Source organism: Phaseolus vulgaris, chromosome 11, assembly GCF_000499845.2.
Source record: "Phaseolus vulgaris cultivar G19833 chromosome 11, P. vulgaris v2.0, whole genome shotgun sequence".
Taxonomy (NCBI): Eukaryota; Viridiplantae; Streptophyta; class Magnoliopsida; order Fabales; family Fabaceae; genus Phaseolus; species Phaseolus vulgaris.
In genome coordinates, this window is record NC_023749.2 from 46,158,266 (window position 1) to 46,177,762 (window position 19,497).

The 19,497-nt window shown below is 30.5% G+C and overlaps 1 protein-coding gene across 5 annotated transcripts; it reads right to left on the minus strand.

Annotated features, from left to right (window-relative positions):
* Positions 1–7,317: 7,317 nt before the first annotated feature.
* LOC137813513 (protein yippee-like At5g53940) lies at positions 7,318–17,935 on the minus strand. 5 transcript variants are annotated; one of them, XM_068615930.1, is made up of 6 exons: positions 17,814–17,935; positions 17,583–17,722; positions 14,160–14,203; positions 7,923–8,031; positions 7,701–7,756; positions 7,318–7,613 (listed from the first exon to the last, which is right to left on the minus strand). In XM_068615930.1, the coding sequence occupies exons 2-6, from the start codon at positions 17,676–17,678 to the stop codon at positions 7,526–7,528; spliced, it is 393 nt and encodes a 130-aa protein (XP_068472031.1). In that variant the 5' UTR covers positions 17,679–17,722; positions 17,814–17,935; the 3' UTR covers positions 7,318–7,525. The 5 variants fall into 5 exon arrangements, with proteins under 5 accessions (XP_068472031.1, XP_068472249.1, XP_068472176.1 ...); XM_068616148.1 differs by having other exon boundaries at positions 7,318–7,610; positions 17,814–17,933; XM_068616075.1 differs by having other exon boundaries at positions 7,318–7,610; positions 17,583–17,739; positions 17,814–17,912.
* Between the last annotated feature and the right edge of the window lie 1,562 nt (positions 17,936–19,497).

Genomic DNA, 19,497 nt, shown 5'->3' on the forward strand with positions numbered 1-19,497 from the left:
GCCTTACTAGGAACCATGTTCAACAGATACATGGCAGTTTTTAAAGCATACATTCACAATGAAACAGGTACAGTTGACTTACTTAACATGCTCCTAACCATATCCATTAAGGTTCGATTACGCCTTTCTGAAACACCATTTTGTTGTGGTGTACCTGGCATTGTGTATTGAGCACAAATACCACGTCTCTCAAGGAACTTAGCAAACGGACCAGGGTGTTGTCCACTTTCATCATATTTTCCATAATATTCACCACCTCTATCTGACCTGAAAATTTCCACCTTTCTGTCTAATTGCCTTTCCAATTCATTTATATAAACTTCCAAGGCATTCACCGCTTGCAATTTTTCATGTAGTAAATAAACATAACCATAACGTGAAAAATCATCAATAAAGGTGATAAAATACCTTTCTTTATTGAAAGAACTTGCATCAAAAGGTTCACATATATCAGTGTGTATAATTTCAAGAAGCTGAGTACTTCTCGTGGCTCCCTTCTTTGTGTGTTTTGTTTGTTTGCCTTTAATACAATCCACACATACATTCAGATCAGTAAAATCCAAACTTGGAAGTATTTCATACTTTACCAATCTCTCCATTCTTTCCTTGGAAATATGTGGCACAAACGTCCCAAACGTTTGTGCCACAAGAAAGCAAAACATTCATTCACCAAACTTCGTTTAGTGTCAACATTATGATGCGAGGTCATAAGAGTTTCAGCATATAGTTTATCGAGATTCAATCTATATAATCCATCATAAAGAGTACCAGATCCAATAGACTTAAGTCTTGCTGCAATATTAGTCATTTCAATGACATGTTCGTGCATAGTACGAGAATCATCAAATTCCATGGTGGTTAATATACTCATTAATGTCCCAACAAGAGACTTATCAGTAGTTTGGGAGCGCTCTTCCACAAATTTCATAAATTCTTTTGCACCATCAGTTTTGGGAAGAGCAAACTTAATATTACTTGCTATGCTCATTTGCATAAAGATATAGGAACAATACTTGATCACACATGCTTAACATTTATACTTGATCACACATGTTTAGTTTATATTCTTGATTTTGTATGTTGATGATATCTTGCTTGCAACTAATGATCTTGGTCTATTAAGTGAGACTAAGAAGTTTCTCTCTAATAACTTTGAGTCATAAAGTAAACATACTATACAGATTCAGAAAACATTCTATGTATACTAATGTTCTCCTTTGGGAGATTCATTAATACACAAAACATAATGATGCTAATAGTATTAACTTTATTTGGCAAGATGTATGCATTAACTAGAAACACTTGTTATCTTTGGATATACAAGCAAAACTAATAACACATACTCACTACCAACAATCATATCCATTAATTATAAGGACAACTAATCAACCTTTGGGTGATCCATAATGCTCTATAATAATGAATTTCCATTTACCCATATATATAAATAATTTAGCATCCATTCTATAGGTAATTGGAATAAAATTTATCAGTAATTTGGAATTAAATAAAACATAAAGATTTGATCACTCTGGTGATTACAAATCTATCATACAAATAATTCCATAAATAATATCATTAATTGAAATAAAATTTCATCCATAATTTGGAATTAAATAAAACATAAAGATTTGATCACTTTGGTGATTACAAATCTATCATACAAGTAATTCCAAAATTTCAATTTAAAATTAAATACATAAAGCGGAAAAATAATTTTCCATTCCTCACTTACAATCAATTAATTAAACTTTAATTTAATGAACATAATAAAATTTCACTAAAACTTTAATTAAACTTTAATTTAATGCAAATAAAATTACATTAAAACATAATAAAATTTCATTAAAACTTTAATTAAACTTTAATTTAATGCAAATAAAATTACATTAAAACATAATAAAATTTTATTTAAACTTTAATTTAATGCAAATAAAATTACATTAAAACATGATACAATTTCATTAAAACTTTAATTAAACTTTAATTTAATGCAAATAAAATTACATTAAAACATGATACATAAAACAAAAAATAATTTTTCGTTACTCACTTTTAATTAATTAATTAAAGTTTAATTTAAATGTAAATTTAATTACATTATAACATAACCTAAATTACAGAAAAGTAACAATTGATTAAACTTTAATATGGGTGTAGCAAAGAATTCATGCATTTCATGATGGCAGAGAATAATTCATACATAGATTCACTAATTGGATTCTTTTCATGCATTTTATTATATTATATTATAATATAATATTAATAAAATTGATAACCTAAATTACAGTAAATCAAATTTGCTTCTTTTTTATGAAGCAAAATTGCTTAAGCTGCAGGGATGCCGTTAACCACCCCTCTCATAATGAGTCACCGTGCCGCAGCAGCAGCCACTTTCTTGCATTTGGGTTCAAAAGGTTTTACGCCGTTAATGGCGTTGATTCATAAACCCTAATTTTAAAAATTAGGGTTCTTTAATTTTGATGGTTTAGGACAATTAGGGAACTATCATATAGGAATGAAAACCTTAATTTATAAATCTTAATTTTAAAATTAGTGTTCTTAAATTGGGAATATTTTAAAATTAGGGTTCTTTGAATTTTGGAAAAAACATTAATGGAGAATCACAAAAATGAGCAACGAGGCTCTGATACCACATGTAAGTCAAAACATGAATAAACGTAAATTGAACATATACAATTTATGTTCACAAATAGATCTTATCATATTATGATTCTCACACAAAACATACAAGAAGGAATAAACACTTACCTTGATCCATGAGTGGTCCTAATTGAGCAGTTACTTTATCTCCTTTATCCCAATCTATGTCTTGCAATTCCGTTCTTGTTACACACTTTCGTGATGGTTAACAGTGAGACAACTATCAACTATTATTTGCAGAGACAGAACCCTATAGCCTTTAGTACCCAATCTCCATACGTAGGTTTTCATTAGGTATATCATCAGATATATATTTCTCACATTAACCAATGGACTTTTAATTCTATTATTATTATTAAATTATATTTGGGCCCAAAATCCAAACTCTAAGTCATGTGAGTCACTTTATAGAAATTAATTTACATAATTTCTTACACAGACTTGTAACTATTCATTAACTCTGCTAAATTCATCCATCATCTGCATGAGTTGCTGAACACTGGCTACATCCTCTTCGTGTCATGATAACAATGAGTAGCTTTCGTAACAATTTGTAACGCAAAATAAATAACATCACTCTTTATCTTATATTCGAGATTGATATATATAAAATAATATTCCTTCTATCAGTGTAGACGATTAAATAATTCTAATAATAAACTATAACGCCTTTTAGAAAATTGTGATTACAACTTCACAACATTATGAGAACGAAATTTGAAAATTAAAAACAGATATAGGTTAAATAATATAAATATAGGTACGAGGAACATTTTACATTATACTTATTTTTTATTTCACTAGTATATCGTGTTAGTATTTTAAATTTATGCTTAAAAAATGGAATGCATGCCAAACTTATGTCATCAAATAAATATATACGTCATTTAACTTTACTTTTTGAAAATACGATAATATTCATATTTTTTATTATCTAACGATTTTGTCTATATTTTGTGACTTGTGTTTTATAATTATGTATGTTTAATAGTTTTTTATTTTTCTTTATTGTTTTTGTCATTAATTAAAAAATATTTTATTATGCAAATTTTTTAATATTTTAAAATAAAATATTAGTATATTGAATTAGTTAATATGATATAATATAACATAACATAATATTGAAGTATAGAAAATTATTTAATAAAATGTAATAAAAGAAACACGAAAAGTAAGAATACAGGTAAAGAAAAATAAACATTGAATAAATGTTTGGCAAACTCGTGACATTACGAAGCATTTCCATTTTCAGATTTCTTTCCTTTTTTTTCTCACTTTAGTTATTTGATTTATTAATTAAAATTAAAAAAAATTTGTAAAAGTTGAAAATGATGTGAGGGACGGCACCGACACAGAAAAGAGTGTGGAGGTTGTAGTGAAGTGAGGAAATTGTGTTGTGTCCATAAATAGAAGTAGGTGTGGGCCAACATCTTCTTTTCAAACCCCACATTTTTATTTTATTTTCTGAATCTCCCTTTCATTTTATTTTTCTTTGGCCTCCTCACACATCATTCTTCTTATTAAATTGTGGTTGAAAATAAGGGTAAAAAATTAGGGATGGTTACTCATTCAGTATGTTTGCCTACCATAGGTCTGGCCAATATAATTTATACGTTGTTTTTATTGTTAAAAAATTATTATTGTAAAATACTATTCAATTTATATGCCATTTTAGAGATTAAGCTAAATTGTTACTAATATAAATCGATTTTACACATTATGAAGTCTATCCAATCAATTTATCTTTGGATATCACAAACTTCATTATACTCATTTATCTACTTTATCGAACATTTTTATCCATAGTTAAGGTTTTATGTTTATATTTAATAATAGTTGCTAAATACATTAAATTTTATATTGAAAAAATTACAAAAAATATTAAATAAATGTTAAAGAATTCATAATTTTTGAATTCTAGAATGCAAAATCTAAAATATAAAATATGTCTTTCAGAACATACAATTTGGAATACTAATATGTATTCAATAATGTACCATTTGGAATACAAATATGTATTCAATAACTTACAATTTGAAATACAAAATATGTATTTCGAAACATACAAACTAGAATACATATTTATATTTTAGATTGTATATTCAGGAATACAATCCATAATAGCAACATGTACTATGGAATAATAGCAACATGTACTATGGAATGTGCAATCTGAAATACAAAATATGTATTTTAGATTATACATTCTGAAATACATATTTTTTTATTCTAGATTTGTATATTCAGTAATACATAAATTTAACTTTTATCGTTTTGGATTCTACAATTAAAATATCATCAGATTATATATTTCAGAACTAAAACTTAAAAACCAAATGAAACCCTTACCACCAACCATCACAAACACCACCAACAACCACCACACAACACCACCAAACACCATCGTTCAGCTACTATTAAATGCTCACAAAAAACAAACACAACCACTTGATAATGCCACACCTGATCATTTATTTTCACAAGAGTAAAATTGGAATTTACAATTCTATGGGGTGGATGTTTAAAACCTGGGTTGCAGGATACAATAGTGGAATAAGCAATATGAATGGTGGAAAGATTACAAGAAGGTAATTACTTTTTGCACTCCTATGGTTTTTTTTTTGACACCACCATAAGGTGTTGGAAAGGTCTAAAATATGCTTATGCTTTAAACTTTTAGATTATAGAATTTGGAAACATGTTCTAAATTACACGGTCTAGAATGTATTTTTGGATCTAGAAATACATTCTAAATTGCATAATTTGAAAATATATTCTAAATTGTGTAATTTAGAAAAAATACAGATTTTTAGATTATGTAATTTGGAAAAGTACTCCGCGTTATGTACATAATATATTTCTGAATTGTGTAATCTGAAATTTATTTATGAATTATGTAATTCATAATGCATTTCTAGATTTTGCAATCCCAAAATATATTCTAGATTAGATAACCTCAAATGCTTTTTCAAATTCTGTAATATGGAGTTGTATTTTAGATTGTATATTTCAAAATATACTTGGATTATGCAATCTGAAAGCATATTCTAAATTGTACAACTCAAAATTTCTTTTTTATTACACAATTCAAAAATTTATTCCAATATATGTAATCTAGAATACATTTTCTGGTCAAGAAATATCGTCTAAATTTGTGATAATTTTTTAATTGTGCAATTTGAGTTTTTATTTGGGGTTCATGGTGAGTTGAATTAATCATATCTTATGTATTTCAATATCATGTCTCAGGGTTATTTTCATTTTAAATTAGTGTAATTTTATTCTAAATTTTTGCAAATTGGCAAATTGATTTTTTATTCCAGAATTGGATAAATCGTGCATGGAGGGTACGATTCAATTTCAAAAAAATTGCCAATTCTATTATTTTTCTAATTTTCAAAGAAATTGTATCTGCTAAATATGAGAATTTGTCTAATTATCAAAGTAATCGTATCTACTAAATATGAATTCTATGTAAACTAGGCATGTTCAGGCATTTGTAAAGAAATTGTATTTGCAAAATACGATTTTAATTAGCATACAATTAAACTCCATATCTACTGAAATTGTATTTAACATGCACAACTTCAATTCAATGATTTTTTTTAAAGAAAACTTGTTATTTATTTCTAAACGATGGAATAATTTAAGAAAGATTTAATTGTGCTATTTTAATTAAAAAAGATGTATGAAAATGAATAATAGTGATAAAACCCTGGATGCTAAAAAAAATTAAAAACCTTAACCCGAAATCTAAAACTAAGAATGTTGAGCAGTAAACACTGAAATATTTAAATAATTATAGGATTTAGCTTTAAGCCTTATGCTTTTACGATTTCTTGGTATATCTTTTCGAATATATGATTTTTAAAGTTTTCGGTTAAAGTTTCTAATTAAGGTAATTAAATATTTTGATTAGTTTTAGTGTCTCATATTTAAGGTTTTGTCATCATTATTAATTCATACATATTTTTAATAAAAATAACAAAACTAAATCTTTCTTAAATTATTTCATCATTAAAAATAAATAATAAGTTTTCTTCCAAAAAAAATCACAAAACTAAACTTTTACATACTAAATATAATTTCAATACTAAATATAATTTCAATATAATGTGATATAATTAAAGTTGTACATGTCATATACGATTTCAATTATACAACAGTTTTTCAAAAATCATTTTTTACATGTACGAATCTAATTATCTACTAATTAAAATCATATTAACTTTACGAGTTTAATTATCTACTAATTAAAATCATATTTGCAACTATGATTTCTTTCCAAATATCTGACACGTGCAATTTACATAGAACTCGTATAGGCAAAATCGTGAACAAAATTGACGATTGCTTTGAAATTGAATCGTACCCTGTATGTAAATTTTGAAATAAAACATCAATTTACTCATTTGTGAAAATTTGGAATAAAATTACACTACTTTGGAAAAAAAAAATCCCAGTAGCATCAGTGCTTCATAGGTACCTAATAATAATATACTACATCTAACAGTCTGGCATAATTACAATGGATCTTGAATCTGTTGCCCCCATATCACATTTGAATATGACTATTTATATTGAAGAAAATATAAAGGGAGCTCATATCTGACTTTAGGTAGGTTATAATGAAGATCTTTGCAAAAAAGAAGGTAAAATCTGAAACAGTTGATTCATCTCTTTCTGTCTACACAGATTAAATACCATTGAGAATTGTACTTCTTTTTTACCAACTATTACTAAGAAATAGCATGACAAAGTTTGATTCTGAACATTTCATGGTTCTACATTATTTTCATATATAAAAAAACTGTCCATTCTTCTTCACATGATCTGACAAGTGCCGAATATTTTAATATGATTAAGCATCTTCAGCATCACTCATGCTGACGCAGCTCTCAATATGGAATTCAGCGGAGAAATCAATTTCATCAACAATCCTTCCTCTGCTACATGGAAGTGAACAACATGCACAATCAGTATAAACATATTATAGAGGACAAAGAAGTATAACTCAAATTGTGACAACACTGTACCTTTCAAGAACAAACTTCCCCTCTTTATACTTTTGGCTTCTCTCATGTGCAGACTCCTGATAGAAAAAATGCAATTTAAAGGGTTCAAAAGTAATATAACAGAAAGCTGAAACAAAAAGAGTGAACTAATGCATGAAAAACTTTCTGGTCACCCATGCAAATAGACTTCACAAATTTTGATATTTTCTATACCAAAAAGAGACAGGGCAGGAGGAGACTTACATATTTCCAGCCAACTATTTGACCACAGCAACAACAAAAGATATCTGCCACAGTATGAAGTCCAGAAAGCATCATCCTTTCCTCTAGCACTCCAATCGTGAAGTTCACACTGGATCATGGGGTTGAAGACAAAAGCATAGCCATAAGAATTGGAAACTTCAAACGTAGTTATATTTTCATCTGAGAAAAACTAGATCCAAACAATTCCTAAAATAGCTTAGTTTGGAAAGAGAGCTTAGCAAGTGTTTGAAAGAACTTCTACAAACGAAGCTTATTTTCTGATACAAGAGCTTAAGCTAAAAACGGAAGGTGTTGGATTAAGCTTATGGTTTTCCTTTTAGCTCTTTTCAAGGAGTTTGTGGTGAATCTTATTGAAATAAGTTAAAAGGAGTTTATCTAGGAAGGTCACAAGTATAACCAATCAAAGTGCTTATAACATAAGCACTAGCTAGTAATAAACCCTGGTGTTGATTACCTAAGCATGCCCTTAATCTATTTCTTGTTCATTAACAATAATGAGCCAAAAAAGAAGTGCATTAGCAAGCATAAAGTCAAATGACTTGTGTTAGAAAACGGCTAATATGAAGTTGGGCTAACTAATTCATGATTAGCTTATAACCAATCAAAGTGCTTATAACATAAGCACTAGCTAGTAATAAACCCTGGTGTTGATTACCTAAGCATGCCCTTAATCTATTTCTTGTTCATTAACAATAATGAGCCAAAAAAGAAGTGCATTAGCAAGCATAAAGTCAAATGACTTGTGTTAGAAAACGGCTAATATGAAGTTGGGCTAACTAATTCATGATTAGCTTTCTTTCTTTCCTGTGCCTAAGTCATTACCTTTGGATATTAGGTATTATTAGCTGCTAATACATAAAATGGAAGCATTTCAAATTAGCTTTATTTTCTTTCTAGGCTCGTGCTCCTGACACTTCATACATTGCTTCCATATATTCACAAGATTAGTAATACAATAATGAACTAGTCTTATAGAAAATGCATAATTCTCTTTCGGGAGCAAGTCCAGTATGCAAAGGAATCAGGAGTTCAATGAAATTGCAATCAATACAATCTAGTGTCATTATGTCATGGATGTTGAAGTTAGTCCAAGGTAAGGAGGATACAAGCATATGCTTATCCAAAAAATGCATAAAACGAGAATTTCAATATTCAAACCATAACATCACTCCCAGTCTTCACTGATCAATAAGTGCCATGCATCTGAATTCAACGATTTTAAACCCATTTTACATGGACTAGAAAAATTACCAACTATAAAAGAATTTTGCAAAAAAATTGAATTCAATAGCTATGTCTGTGAGAATGGGTTCAGAATAGGCTAAGTAAGCTTTATTAAAAAGTTGTTTCGAATAGTACCTATATGTACCAAGGGTCCTAGATTTGCCTTTACCTTTTTTTTACTCTTTCCTTTTCATTGTTGTATCACATCAATTTCCATATAAATATGAGAATCTAAGGCAGATTTTTCAAGCTCTCTAAAATATATTTTTCTCCCTTTTTTGTTCTTCACAAGTTGGTATTAGAGGGGGTTGATCTTGCTCTTGCTCTGCTTATCCTTGTATTGTGAGACCACCGTCTATTGCTGTTATCTGTCCTGTTTTATCCAACCAACACTAGATCTGGATTTTCTCCCTGCGTGACAGCTCAGTACCGTAGTCAAGGTCATCCTCACAAGCCACCTTTCCTCTTGCTACGACCTAGGCATCTGAAAGCCATATGCCGCCTTCTTGCTACCATACTAGCTTTCCGTCTCTTCTGAGGGGCTCGTTGGACTTCCTGTCCTTTGTGACCCTTAGAGCTCACTCTCCAGCCTTGGTTCAAGAGAAAATTTCTTCCTATCTCTTGGGTTCTATTTCTCATTCGTTGTTGGACACGACTCTCTGTTTTGTGATCCTTGGAAATGGCTTCAGGACTAGTACACTATCTTTCAAGCTCTCCTTCTATTACATCAAAAAAGCTTAATGGAAAACATTATATATCTTGGCCAGCTTCTATGGAACTTTAGTTTCTTGGCCAAGGGTTTCATCATCACTTGGAAAAAGATGTGATGAGATCTCATCAGAAAACTTTGTACAAAAGCAAAAGCTAGAGTTTCAACTTTGTGTTCTACTATGGCAATCTGGGAAACCAATATGTTGGGAACCCTTAGAACTTTCAAAACTTGCACAACTTTTTGGAAGAAGGCTCAAAGTATCTTTGCAAATGACATTCAACATCTCTATGATTCTTCTACCCACAAGCTAGCATCTCTTAAACAAGCAAATCATGTTATATGATGTCTATTGAAATATGGGCGCATATATAGCACATTTATTTTACAATGAATATAGGTTTATTAAATAATAAATATAGATTTGTTTGTAAGAAAACCCCAAAATTAAGAGATTGGGGTTAGGAATTTATTTGGTAGATTTGCTCTTGATTTATAATCTTTATTTCTGGAGATTTATTTCGTTTTTCCTTAAATACCTATGCATTATTTGTTTTTAATATCAAGAAAAGTAATTCCATATTTATTGTACTGCCTACACAATATTTCACAATGTTTTTTTTATAGTTGATGATCAACTGCTATTGAAGAATTGAAGATGTTTTTAGAAGCCAATTCAATAGAAGAAAGCAAGAAGTAAGACAAATTTTATATGGCTATGATCCTTCGTGCAATAAACTCAAATTTTAATCATATTAGGGATCAAATCTTAACTGGTCAAGAAATTCCAACCATGGAAAGTTTAACAACTTGAATTCTTCTTGTTCTATCTCTTAAAGGTACAAATCTTCAAGAATCCACTAAATCTTCAGCCATGGTATCCCCATGTAGAAAAGATGGTTGCCGATTTAGAGGATGGTCAAGAAATTTCAACCATGGAAAGTTTAACAGCTTGAATTCTTCTTTTTCTAGCTCTTAAAGGTACAAATCTTCAAGAATCCACTAAATCTTCAGCCATGGTATCTCCATGTAGGAAAGATGGTTGTCGAATTAGAGGACGACATGGTGGTAAAGGACATCCTTAATGCATTGTAAGAGAATGGGTCATACCTAAAAATTGTTGCTCTCTCCTTGACAAAACAGCCTATGTCTCCAAATCTAGGTTGTTGTAATGAAGTTTTTTGATGAAGAATATAAAAATATTTTGAGATTGAAATTTAGCAGTCTAGTACAATCAATTACAACTCTCGGTTTGTCAATAACTTGCATTGCGCAATATGTGGGAAGTCAGTCTGTGGATAATTGACTTATGTGTTTTTATCATATTTATGGTAATACCTCTTTGCTCTCTTCTCTTTCCTTCTCTTGGAAAATGGACTTTAAACCTAACTCAATTTTACAAAACCGACTTGTAAGGTGAAGTTTGTAGTCACTTCTATACTATAATTTGGCCTCAGCAGCACTAATCGATGTGGGATTCCAACACCTTTCCTAAAACTCGTCTCATAATCCTAGCCAATGGATCTAAAGTTTCTTCTTAAGAAACTGGTCAAGTTTCCCTTCCTCCTTTAAACTTAAAATTTGTCTCCCTTGTTCCCGCCTGTCCCATCAATCACATTTCCTTAAATTCATTAACCAAATCATTAAATTGTTTAGTAACCTTTGATGTCGTTTCTTTTGTTATACAGGACTGTGGTACATGTCAATGGATTGGCAAAGGGCATGATTCCAAGGGCCTATTGTACATTGGAACTAGCTCATTTTTGTCTTGTCTTGTTTTGCATCTCCATCTCCTTAACTTTTATATGAATGCTCAGATCATCATCACTTGTCAAAATTAAAGAAAATGGTTCATGAACTTAGTAGACTTGAAGCTTTAGAATGTGAATCATGTCAACTAGGAAAACATGTTCAGTCTTCTTTTCTTAAACATTTCAAATCTAGATGTAATTTTTCCTTTTCTATCATCTATTTTGATATTTGGGGGTCAAGTTGTGTATTATTTTTTGGTTTTAGATATTTTGTTAGTTTGATTGATGAGTATTCTAGATGTACTTGGGTTTATCTAATGAAAAATTGTTCTGAAAATTTTTTCTATCTTTACATCTTTCCTTAATGGAAAAGAAAAACCAATTTGGCTTAGTAATTAAAATTTTACAAAGTGATAATACCAAATAAATACTTTTGCTCTAATTTATGTACTCTTTCAAGCTCACATAGCATTTTCATCAATCTAGTTGCTTTCACACACCTTAGCAAAATGGTATAACAAAGAGAAAAACAGACACTTGGTGCAAATATACATATCAATGATTTGGGCGATGCTATCCTAATTGCTTGTTTCCTTATTAACAAAATGCCTTCTTCACTTGAGAATTAAGTTCTTTACTCCATTCTATTTCAAAAGGAAACCCTCTTTCATATTGCTCCCTGTGTTTTTGATTATGTATGCTTTGCTCATGACATGTCTCCATGTTTAGATAAATACTCCGTTGAAGCCATCAAATGTGTCTTCTTGGGATTTTCTTGCCACAAAAAAGGGTATCAATGTTATTCTCCTGAAACTAAGGTTGTATATGTCTACTTGTGTCACCTTCTTTGAACAAAATCCTTTCTTCCCTCCTTTTGTACAGGATATTTGTTGCCCAACATGTCCAACCTGTGCCTTTAGTTGAGCATTTTGTTCTTCCTACTACAAACAACCTAAATTCCAATTTGAATCCACCTAAACCATCATCACCACCTCTTACTACCTATCAATGAAGGAACCAAATGACTAGTTTGGAAAGGTATTCCTTTTACTCATAATTTACATCTCATTTACATTTCTCTTAGCTATCACAAGTTTTCCCCTTCCTATTTTTTGTTATTCTCTTTGTCTTCTATTACTATTCATATGAATGTGATAAAAGCACTTAGTCATTTTGGATGATGACAAACCATGATTTTTGAAATGAAAACTTTAGAATAAAATAGTAGAGGAGAGTTAGTTCCTCTTCTATCCTGGATGAAGATGATTGGTTGTCATTGGGTATATGCTATTAAAGTTGAACCCAATGGTAACATTGATTGCCTCAAAGCTCAATTGGTGGCCAAAGAATACACTTGATGGCCTCGACTATAGTGATACTTTCTCTCTAGTGGCAAAACTGACTATTGTCTGTCCTTTTCTTCCCATGGAGTTATTCGTCATTGGCCTCTTCACCAATTGGATCTTAAAAAAGTTTTTCTTAATCGTGATCTAGAGAAGGAAGTCTACATGGAGCAACCTCCTTGGTTTGTAAATTGTGTTGCTCTTTCCATGGTCTCAAGCAATCTCCACTTGCTTGGTTTGGAAAATTTAGTCACATTGTTCAAATCTTTGGGATGAAATGCGATGAGGCAGATCATTTGATTTATATTGTCAAATCTCTCCTAGAAAATGTATGTACCTAACTAAAGAAAGTACTAATGATATAGTCACTATAGGGAATGATGCTACTAGAATCTCTTAACTAAAGAAATACTTACACAATCATTTTCAGACCAAGGATCTTGTAAATCTCCAATACTTATTGTACTTCTCATTGAAGGAAATATTATTTCTTGGAAAAGCAAGAAATAATATTTAGTTTCCTTATCAACTACCGAAGCTTAATAAAGGGCAATGACATCTCTTACTTGTGAGCTTGTATGAGTAAATCACCTCAACTAAGATTGTGAGCTTGTATGGTTGTGGTATGTAGTACTCATTGTATTTTGTTGTATTTTGAGTGTGTTGGCCTATTGATTTATTGAAAGGTTGCTACGTGCTTTGAGCTGTACCTAATTTCTAGATGTGACATTTCTTATTCTTCTCTTTCCTCTCATTCATTATATATGAATTTCCAAAGTCATTATAAATATGAGAATCTAAGAGAGTGGAATCAAACTCTAAATTTCATTCTCTATTCTTTTGTATTTTTCTCAAGTAGAATGCAAAGAGAAAGTACAACAATTCCCATTTTACATTCGCTAGCAATAAATCCTTATATCTAGTACAAAAGGTTCAAATGCCTGAGTCTAGTACTCCAACAAAAAGCATTTCCAAATAAATGTAAAATATGTAATTTCGTCAAGAAGTTTAACTTAGCAAAATATGACCATCATAAGTTTCAGACTTCCAGCACTATCAAACTATGCTTAATGAAACTTTTAACTAGCAATATGAAAACACTAAATAACAACTCACAAGGCTGTTATGTACTATATACTACAATCATTACTTTTAAACACTAATGGATTACAACTGAAAAAATACTCACACATTATTGAAGAGATATGCTTTTCCCCGCTGGCAATAAAATGCCTGAGAAGAATAGGTACCAGATATTAAGATGTGAAGCAATTTAATACAGCACAACAATTACAGTAAGGTACTGGTAGAAACTAAGCAAAAAATGTAGAAGACAGAGATAACACATTCAATTAGAAGCAAAAAGTTAAATTTGCCATTTTCCCCCTCAAAAAGTATACATGTCATCTATATACTTGTATTTTAATTAAAATATCTACTCATATAGTATATGATAATCATGAAGAAGAAAAAAACACAATAATAAGATGGACAAAGAAACAGATATTGTAGGTGTTATAATTATAAAAATAAGGAGCAGATCTAATATATTAAAAAAGTATCTAAATTATATATGTAAGTTTTATTTTTTCCCATATATTTATTACTAGAGGACATCAAATCTCCTTTGTCTGATGTATTGATTCCATTTCTCCTATAGTTTAACAATAAGAAAGGACAAACTACAGTAGTGCCTTTGACTTCTTTTAAATTTCACCCGTACCTAACACCTACAGTAACCCTTACTGGTTTGAAACACATCACACCGTATATCCCAGTTCTCCAAAAAAAAAACAACATTGTGTAACCCTAAGGGGATTACCTCCAGGCATTAAAAAGCCAGGGGTATCATGCCAATTCTCAAGAAACCACAGTAGGTGTTAGTGATGCAATCCGGCCTTGCATCTTCAAATGTAGATCTTCTTCATTGTTTTGATTTGAATATCTTCTACAAATAATGAATGATATTGTAGAAGCATGCAGAATTGTAGAAATTTTGGAGGAGATGAAAATTATGATGGTGAATCTAAGTAAGGTTAGGCCAACACTTAGTTTCTAGAGTGAGGTTGGGCAAACACTACTAGGAGGAGTCCAGAAATTTGTTTAACAAGAAGACAACTCTAGAGAGAACTTTGAACAAGTAGAAGTGTCTCAAAAATTAGACAACATTTTTTTACTCAAATCAAAGTTAAAAATACATGTACAAGAGACTCCTATTTATAGGATAAAGTCTCTCAAAACCTCTCAAATGAGAGTGTGACAAGTGTCACCTCCTTATTGGTGCAAATCCTCTCCACTGGGAGAGTGACAAGTGACATGCCTTCATTGGAGTAAAATCCTCTCCATTGAGGAGAGGACATGTGGAACTTCATACCATCCTTGCCTATATTTCTATTTACCCCTCTTTTTCTATTTTACAACCTACTCTCTTTTCTATTTACACCAATAGGCCCAAAATACAAGGCCCAAAAGCAATTTCTAAGTACTCTATACAATTTTTACAAGGTTAAGAAAAAGAAAAAGACTTCTCAATTTTATGAGTGTTCCTCTCCAATAAAACTCGACCTCTGTCTATCTTCTTAGCCAAAAGTTTCGAGTCTAGATGGTTTCCATCAGTTAGTGTACTTTTCACTAAAAGAAGCAATGCAACAGTCATTTAGTCAACAGTCATAAGGACAATTGTAAGTTCTTACTGAAGCCTTTTTCTAGTCATATAATAAAGGAACCTCTTTTCCCTTCATCATATCATTTTTATACAACATACTGGCTTGTAGATAATTCATTTCTACCCATAATGGGAATAGATACTAAGTGAACTCCTCTATTAGCATATCAACCTGCTGTTAGAGATGTAATATAAAGCTTTTCATGTGTCTTCACCTAATCGATTAAAACTTTTGTGATAGTTGGCTCACCATGGTATCAAATGTTCTGTGGTTAATTAATGTACTGTTCAATCTTTACCACCTTCACTCTTGTAAAAAAAGTTGAATTTCGCCACAAAGTAGGTGGACTTGAGAATAGTTCATGCTTGAAGCCAAAATGGATCTTGTGTGAGGAGCATGTAAGATTTTATATAAAGTCAATTGTATGTCTTCAATAGATAACTTAAGCTTTTTCAGTAATTGCTTCATCAAAACTGCAGAGTCTTATACAATTATTTCCGCATTTGATATTTATCCTCAATATTGAAGTTATAGAGTGGACTAAATTCTCTTGACCGCAACTTGAAATCTTGTCAGCATACCTTCAATTTATCCATGAACAAGAATGAACAGCAAAAGGACTAAAATGAAGGATATTAACAATTCATGCAACAAACCAGTATTTCCCAATATGATTTGTTGCCAATATAGTTATCTTTCATTGTAAGAACAGATGACCCCATGAGTTACTAAATTGTAAGAAATCCCCACTCTGCAACGAGAAAATTGGCAGGTTAAAAGCCTTTCTTTTGACGAAATTAGCCAGAGTTCTTGTTTTTCAATAGTGGTAGAAGCTGCAATAGAAATTTTAAGAACATCATACTTACACAGGAAGTTTGTAAAAGATAACTTAAGAGATGAAAATATGATACTGCCACTGATGATGTTCTGAGTTCTACAGATAAGAGTAAACTTTGCCAGCTGAATGAGAAATATAACCATCAACTGCCCTATATGTAACTGTTAATTGCAGCTGTCTTTGCACAAAAAATCCCAATGACCACTCAATCAGATTCAAGAAGCTCTTGTTGCCATTGACAAGACCCCAAAATGCTTAAGGTTCTCCAACTTATTTAGCAGAACCAGATCAAACAATTTTCCAAGAAATCACAGAGAACTGTTGGATTAACAGCAATCTTACTTAATTGAATCCTTTGATACAGATTTAGACATTATGTCCAAGGTGTATCTTATCACTGGGTTTAGAAATCAATAACCCTGTCATCTAGATTTCGCTGGGAATGATGCAATCTTCAGATTAGAAATGTTCAAGGCAGCGGTCAAGGTCCAACCTTCAGTGGCTCTAGGTTAATCACCAATTTGGTACACCCCAGAAAAGGTAAATTTTTTGCTCATTCACATTCTCAATGGTGAATCCAAGGTTTTTAAGAAAAATAAGTTTGCGATCACAATTTCAGCTGCAGTTTGGCTTTTTGGGATCGCTGCATCCATAATTGTAGTCCCATCAACATTACTTCTTCACAATTTCACACAATGTCAAGGATCCCAACAATCCATCACTGCATGACCACAATTTTACAATCTTGGGTACACCAAACTGATTGCAAGGGTCAAACTTTGTTCTTTGCAACTGTAGTAAACCAAACCCTACAATTGTAAAGGCTTCACACCCAACTAAGCATAAATAATCGATGTATCAAAGCTTGATTTCTAGCAATCAAGCATGTTCTTCTAGCATATAATCATAGCTATCAAATCCCACAGACCCAATAGAAAAAGCCTCAATATTTCCACACACCAACATAAGAAAAATGAAATGACATATTGTTCTTTTAATCAGGAAAAAAATTGCTCTTTTATGCTCGTTTCAGATAATCTCACAAACAACAGTGTTAGATAAAACATGATTTATCATTGAGTAGAGTTAGAAAGAGCGAAAATTGTACCCGAGAGATGAGATCATCAGCAAGGGCTAGGTGGGTTTTGCAGGACTTGCAACCGTAGGACCTGCCCTCCAGCTCCACCGTGAAGATTCTTCCCATTTTCTTCGGTTTTGAAAGACACCCTTTGATGTCACCACCACTCACTATTTTTCAACATTCGCTTACCAAGGTAAAAAAAAACAATTATACAAGTGAAGATTCGTATGAACTATGAAGACAGAGAGAGAAAGAGACCTGTGAAGGATTCTAGCAGAAGAGAGAGGAAAACGGTCACGTGGTACTGAGTTACTGGTAGGATGAAAAATTCAACGAAGATTTTTTTCTTTTCTCTTTTCACTGGTTTTGCTTTACACAGTAATTTTATATACAACAAAACTAATTAGCGGTTAATTCAATTGGCACATAAATAAATCTTCTTAAAATAATTGACGATTTTGCTGGTACTCATGATTTTTTTTTCAAACATGTACCTTAAACTTTATTTTTTTTATTTAATCTTCAAACTTCATTGTGTTTATAAACTTAATTTTATTTTAATTAATCTTTTAAACTCTACTATTTAAAAAACATCGTAATTTTATTATATGTTAAGATAAATAATTTAACTCTAACATAATTGACAATATTTTAATCGATTAGAATACAATTAAATTTTAAGGTGTCAGTGAAAAAATGGTAGAATTTAAAGATAGATTAAACCATGAAAAAAAAAATGTATTTATAAATATGATAAAGTTTGACTAGTGGCGAAAATATTTCAAGTTAGATTACTTTTAGAACTTTTTTATTATTATTATTAAGCACGTTTCTAATCCATTTATATATTATATGTATTTTTTTTTGTTTATCTGATTAAGAGTTTGGTGTCAAAGTCTTAAAGTAACATGTTTCTCAGGAAAACTTATAAACACTGAAAATAAGTCTAATTAGTCCAATAAATTAAAAAACGCCAATTTGGTCATCACATAAATTAATCTTTATTGTTTTAAAGACAAATATTAAAAGAAATAAAAAAAATTAAAAAGCAATAATCCATTATATTGAAAACAGAGAAACACATAAAGGATAAATAAGTCGTTTTGTCTTAAGATAAAATAAAGTTTTATAAGTTAATATAATTAGGCAATTATTATATATAATAAATTTAGCTCTTTTATAATAATTATCTTAAAAGTTAAACTAATAATAATTTATAATTAACTAATATGTTATATTGTTTATCTTTATTTTATTTTATTTTATTTTAATTATTGTAATCTTATTTTATTATTTTTTAAGGCATAAACAACCTAATACAAAGATAGAGAACTAATAGTATAGATCTAGTTTTTTATTGATATATTTTGTCTAATACGACTTATGATTTTAGTGATAACAAATTATCTTCAATGGTATATTTTGATTGAGGCTTTTTATTGTTGTATTGTTTGGTGAGTCTTGCTTATATTTTTCAATGTCTTATACGTAGGAGTGTTTGGCTTGTAGCATTTTTAAAAAGATACTTTGTAGTTAACTCTTTAAAAATCATATGATACTGTAGACCTTGTAACATGTTGACTCTTTGGAAATGTCTTGATAGACCATATGATAAGTTTAAGCAACTTGGAACATCTAGTGAGTCTTTAACTAAATTTGCACACTTAGTAACTTCGTTAGAAATTATAACACACTTTATAGTATTTGTTATCATCAAAACATATAAACTCTGACTGCCGAATGGGTGATAGACTATTTAGCGTCTTAACCAACAATGCTTCTCTCTGGATTGAAGGTTTAATTGACTCAAGAAGAGGGAAAATTGACTGACCCTAAACTCAATTTTTCGTTTGATGGGTGATAGACTATGTAACGTCTTAATAGACAATGTTTATCTCTCTAGGTTGAAGGTTTAATTGGCTTCAGAAGAGGGGTTAAATGA